The sequence below is a fragment of the Akebia trifoliata genome, chromosome 16 (genome assembly GCF_017979445.1).
Source record: "Akebia trifoliata isolate Shusen 1 chromosome 16, ASM1797944v1, whole genome shotgun sequence".
NCBI lineage: Eukaryota > Viridiplantae > Streptophyta > Magnoliopsida > Ranunculales > Lardizabalaceae > Akebia > Akebia trifoliata.
In genome coordinates, this window is record NC_141390.1 from 9,627,968 (window position 1) to 9,634,061 (window position 6,094).

Consider the following 6,094-nt stretch of genomic DNA (forward strand, 5'->3'; position numbering starts at 1 on the left):
CAAAGAGGGGCATGTGAAAATTACTCCGAAAAAAAAAAAAAAAGAGAGATTATCCATCAAAAATAAAATAAAATATCTATTTTCATCCACTAAGTATAGTGGAGGCAACCAGCTGGAGCAATAGTCAAGAAAGTCTGCATGTGGTAGTCCCACTACCTCTCCTCAACCCTAATAAAGGAGACTGGCTACCTGTGAAGTAATTAATACAAAACTAACTAAAAGAAGGAAACCCAACAATGGCATTGTTCTTCTATCATCTTATTTTACTTTCTCTCCTTTTACTTAGCTGCAAAGCAGACCGTTTAGGGGAGTTCTGCAATAAAGACAAGAACATTAGTGGGAGACAAACATCAGCCAACATTGATCACTTGTTGGCCAAGTTGGTCTCAAAAACTTCATCAAATGGCTTCATTGCAACCTCATACGGAGTAGGCAACGATGTTGTCTACGGCCTCGCTCAGTGCAGAGGAGATGTTAGCGTTGACGATTGCTCGAGTTGCACCAAGGATGCAGCGAAGCAGATCCGCCAGCTTTGTCCAAACCAAGCTGATGCCAGGATATGGTTCGACTTCTGCTTCCTAAGGTATTGTTGTTATAAATTTATATGATCACAGCTTTATGCATGGTTTTAAAAATCGTCCTAGATCTAATCAGGAGACATCAAAATTGAGATTTAATTTCTACAGTTCTTTTATTGTCAATATTTTTTTTTGTTCATAGATCTGAAATTTGAGACCGAGCAAGTCATCTTGGTATAATTCATGAACGAGATGAGACGTCAAAGCCAGAATTTAATTTCTTCTTCATCTCAATCCTTGTTTTTTTTTTTTTTTTTTTGTTTTTGACCTTATTTTTTCTGGTTCACAGACCTGAAATGGACTTAAAACTTGTTCAAGACCGTAAAACTTGTTCAAGACCGAGATGACTTGCCCGAGTAATTAATCTGTGTCATTAGAGAATTAGTTTCTATGTATAATTACATATTATCTGGAATTTCTCTAACCTCAAAAGATGGGAGAAAGAACACAGGTTTCCAATAGCTAGGGATCTATTTTCTTTGGAATCCCAAGGAGTATGAGATTAGAACCTTTTTTATTATTTGTTTTCTAGTATTGAAGAATAGAAAAAATAATCACGGAGTTAATTATAATAACAGTCATAGGGATAAGATCAAGAGAAAATTCTGAAAACATGCACAACTTTTGTTAAAATTCTTGTTCCAGTACATTATTCATTTTAATTCCAAAAACATGCATAGCAAGATCGTATAGATTTTAAAGTGATGATCTCGCTGATATTCATTCGAAAAGTGACAATCACGTTGGTTTATAAAAGTGAGAATCTCTCTGAAAGGTTGCAAGATCGTTGTTATTTATTCTAAAAGTGACTATCTTGCTAAAGAGCATGTTTTGGGAGTTAAAATAAATAATGTACTGAAATGGGAATTTTCTCATATTGAGCTCACCAAATGGTATTTTTCCCTAAGATCAATCTAAGCAAATGATAAAAAAATAAAAAAATAAAAAAAATAAAAATAAAAAACAATAAAATAACTGACTATTAATGTCAACACGAAAGAGCAAAGTGTGGATCCATACCTCTCATAATCAATGCTAACATTTGCAAAGCCACCACCTTAGTACATTTCTAGTCCCCATATTTGAACAAAAATATGAGATCTAATTATTATTAGGGTTGTGTTCTGTTGACTCAAGAAGTACATTCAATAGTGTAAGTTCAACATCCGGCAGTTGGGATTTATTCTAGAGATAGTTATCTTCAAAATATATAGTATTGGAATATACATTATCCTTATATGGTTGAGATCACTTGTTACTTTTTAAGTCAACGGGGCCCATACCATTTATTATTTACGACTTAGAACTAGAAGGAAACTCTAACATAAGTATGAAAAGTAGATGTAAAGTTTTTTATTCTTTAATTGTAAACTTTCAAAGTTTGACGACTTTCGTTTGGAATGAAGAGGTTGTGGATTCAAGACTTTACAAAAGTGATGAATCAATTCACCATACAGCCACAGTTATACCGCGTCAATAAGTTGTTCTTATCTTTAGTTTGAGTTTCACATCTCCATATGTTATTGCTGGAGCATATTTACTTTTTAAATTATTAAAATATTAAATAATAAGTATATGCTTCTGATTCAATTTTATGTTATACTAGATATTTACTTTTAATTTATTGGGGAATTAATGCCACTTTTAAATTTTGAAAAATCCATTCAAATTTCCATTGATACAAGTCAAGTTGAAAACTAGTGAGCTGACATGGTGGAGTCAAATAAAAATACAATTTTTACATTGACTCGTTCAAGTTCATAATTTGACATAACAATTTGTGGAATTGACTTGACGAGTTGATTCTGTTGAGGGTTGGGGTTGAGTTCACCTAAAAATCCATTGAAGTCGTCGGACAAGTTTTTAATCGACTCAACTAATTTTAAGAATATGATTATTAGTTTGGATTGAATTGGAGCAAATTGGTACCAATTGATAAGACACTTATTAGAACCCAAATCTGATTAAATGTGTCATATTAACTTTCATTTTAAGTTCCGGAGATGATCTGATATACGTTATTCTAGATCGGATCAAATCCAAACAATCAATGTTTTCACATTGAAATTATTCCAATCCAAGTATATATAAATGGGTCAGGATTCGTTGACTCCTAAGAATGACTCATGAAAAAAACACGCGATCCTAACACTTAAATGCAAAATCTAATTGTTGAGATTTATCCTTAGGATAAGTATATCCGAGATTTGTGTTATCAAGATATTCATAAATCTCGACCATTGGATTTTTGTTTAAAGGGTTGGGATCATGTGTTGTTGTTATGAGTCATTTTTAGGAGTTAGAGGATCCCAGCCCTATATAAAATAATTTTTTAATAAAATATATATAGTGTAAATACATGTATCATTTATATATTTTCAAACACGTGCATTGTTGGAATGAGTACTAATTAGAACCCAAATCCTTGATCCGGGCCCACACATTTCATATCAGAACTGATCATATTTTGAGTCTGATCCGATCCATTGACAGTCCTAATTATTATTACTAAGTACTGCTAATTTTGCTAACATTTATCGAGGAATTTTCCTAGCTAGAAGTGTTAATTGAAAGAAAAAATGCTATAGTGACTCGAGTGCAGAAAATCATATATGTTTTTCTTGATTGGAAAATCAATGGCTCTCTGCAGACACAGAGCTAATTCGAGTCACTGGAGTAAGGCCTAATTGAAAGAGCCATGCAACAATGACTCGAAGTAGCATGCACTCGAGTGAGCATAGAACCATCAAGTGTCGTCCTCACTTGCCACAAAGTAAATAAAAACATCTATGGTTTTCTGTAGACTTCGTCCTTCTTCGAGTAATGCTACTTCGAGTGTTATTTCAAATTACTTTAGTATTTTTTCTAATTGAAAATTTTCTAAACTGAAATTTGATCTACAGATATGATGTGGATGATTTCATAGGCAAACTAGACACCTCGTTCGGTATATTCTATTGGAACGTAGAGAACGTGACGGATCGTGAAACCTTCGAAAAGGATCTAGGAACTCTAATTGATAAAGTGAAAGCTGACGCAATTGTCCCTAAAAATGGAGGATTGGGTAAAGGTGAGACTAAGTTGTCACCTTTCATAACTCTCTATGCCTTGGTGCAATGTACAAGGGACCTGTCTCAGCTCTCATGTGCTCAGTGCTTGGCAACTGCCATTTCCAATTTCCCCAAATTTTGCCAATATAAGAAGGGGTGTCGAGTATTGTATAGTAGTTGTTATGTTCGATATGAGATCTACCCCTTTTTCTTCCCTCTCGCCCCGAGCAAAACTACAGCATATACTTACTCAAGGTCGACGGTATATCCTTAACTTAATTTACAGGAAGGCTATCCAAGGATTATGATGTAGTTGTCGAGGAGAATCTTTCCGTTGGTAGTCTAACCCATTGCATGCATGCTCTCATGCACCATGGCCAGAACATGACGGAACTCCACCAATAAAGGCTTCGGCCCTTGGCATGATTATAAAGAGGCCTTAGGTTTAGTTTTTATTGTTTGTTTATGGTTCCAAATTATGATTTTGAATATTGTTAAAACATTTTATGGAAACTTGTTTTCAGAATTCAGAATCTAGCTAGTTTGAATTTACTGTTTCTTGAAATTGCTTTTAGGATACTTTATTATGATATGAAATATTATTGGGCGTTCTGAGGTGAAAAGATGGCAACGAATGAAACTTTTTTGTCATAATTGAATAGTTTTAAAATATTTACATACTCAAATAAATTTAGAGAGCTGCTATTGGCACCCCAATTTTTACTTATTACACCCAGTTAAATATTAAAACACACTCTTCAAACATTACCAAGGTTTGGCTAAAATTATTATCTCAACATTGCAAAACATTATAACTCTCATTCAAAAAAATTCACTTGATGGTTATGGTTATGGTTAGGCTCATATAAAATCCTAAACCCAAAAAATGGAGATTTAACAAAAAAAAATGCGAGAGAGCTTCTATTACCACCCCAACTTTACTTATTCTCAACCATTCACTTATTTTCTTTAGCGCAAATTACCATTTCATGCACTAAAGTGATAATCTCGATAATAAAAAAGTAACAAAATCGGTGATAATTACCAGCAATCTCACCATTAAAAAATAAGGGTATTTGTCTTTAAATTTATCAGTGAGATCATCACTTAAAACCAAGGATATTTGTCCATTAAATTTACCATTGAGTTTGTCACTTTTTTTATATCAACGAGATCATCACTTTAAATTATAATACTTACTAGTGAACTTGCCCGAATACTTGTTTTGGGAATTAAAATGAACAATGTACTGGAATCAGAATTTTTGCAAAAGTTGTGCACGTTTGGGAAAGTCTATTTTCTTTATTTTGAGGGTGCCAATAATAGCTCTCTAAATTTTTCTCTCTTACACAGACAGATAAATTATTTGGACATGTAAATATTTTAAAATCGCATCCGATTAAGTAATTTTGGAAAAAATATTATCTATCTAGATAAAATAGTTATGTTTTAACCTTTAAAAAATGCCACTAGTTTGTTAGATTTTTTTTTTTTTTTTTTTTTTTTTGAGAGAGAGATTTTCCGATCAGACCTATCTGTTGAAATTTTATTGTAAAAACTCCCTTACTTTATTAAGTTTGTTATTGAACCAAACCTTCCTTTATGAATCAGGCTAGCAGGACTAACTTAGTAAGATTTGAAATCTTACTAAGGGTCTTTTAACCCCCATGGATTATCAAATTAGCAATGCAACAACAAAGTATTCTAGATTTCTTGAAAAAACTCAGATTCCAAAAAATAAAAAATAAAAAATCGAAAAATAAAAAATCTTTTTGAGCTTGATTGTAGATGTTGAAAATAGATGGCTATCAAACTCCCAATTTAAAACTAAAATTCAAGAGTGAAAATGAACTCTTTTTGTAAAATACTTAGAATTTCGTCCTTTATAATCTTGATCATATTTTTAGATGCAACAAATTGATGTGGTTAGAATCCATTCCAAGGTATGTTAAGTAACAAATTAACTGCACAAATTTGGAATTATGACGTAGATCCCATTCCAAGGTTTGCTCGGTAACGAACTTGATAAAGTGAGGTTTAGTGGGTAATAAACTTCATAAAGTAAGGTTCTCTAAGATGTCAAAACTCCAAAGGAATTTTTGTAATAAAAGTGCAACAAGTAGGTCTACCGGGAAAATCTTTAAAATGTATCTATGAGCACATTAAAAAAAAAAAAAAAAAAACAAAGCAAAGGGTTGTAGGAGCCAAAAGTACTTAGGACTTAAGTACTGTCAGAAGTACTTTTTGAAGTATTGTCTGAAGTAGTTGGATAAATGTTATGCGTTTAAATACAGGTTCTAAGAACTATTTCTGACAGAGTTTTGTGTTTGAGAACTATTCTGGATTCTGTTAAAATGACCAGAATGCCCTTATATGTATCAATTACTATTTTTAATATTATAACTCAAATTATGCTCCAAAAAGTAACAAATATTGTTTTTATTCATAAAAACATTATACTATCAT

The 6,094-nt window shown here is 32.3% G+C and overlaps 1 protein-coding gene across 1 annotated transcript; it reads left to right on the forward strand.

Moving 5' to 3' along the window:
* Nucleotides 1-215: 215 nt before the first annotated feature.
* Nucleotides 216-4,212, forward strand: LOC147382532 (cysteine-rich repeat secretory protein 55-like). Its single transcript, XM_086428660.1, has 2 exons — nt 216-583; nt 3,482-4,212. Exons 1-2 carry the CDS (start codon nt 237-239, stop codon nt 3,900-3,902), a joined length of 768 nt encoding a protein of 255 aa, XP_086284786.1. The 5' UTR covers nt 216-236; the 3' UTR covers nt 3,903-4,212.
* The last annotated feature ends 1,882 nt before the right edge of the window (nt 4,213-6,094 follow it).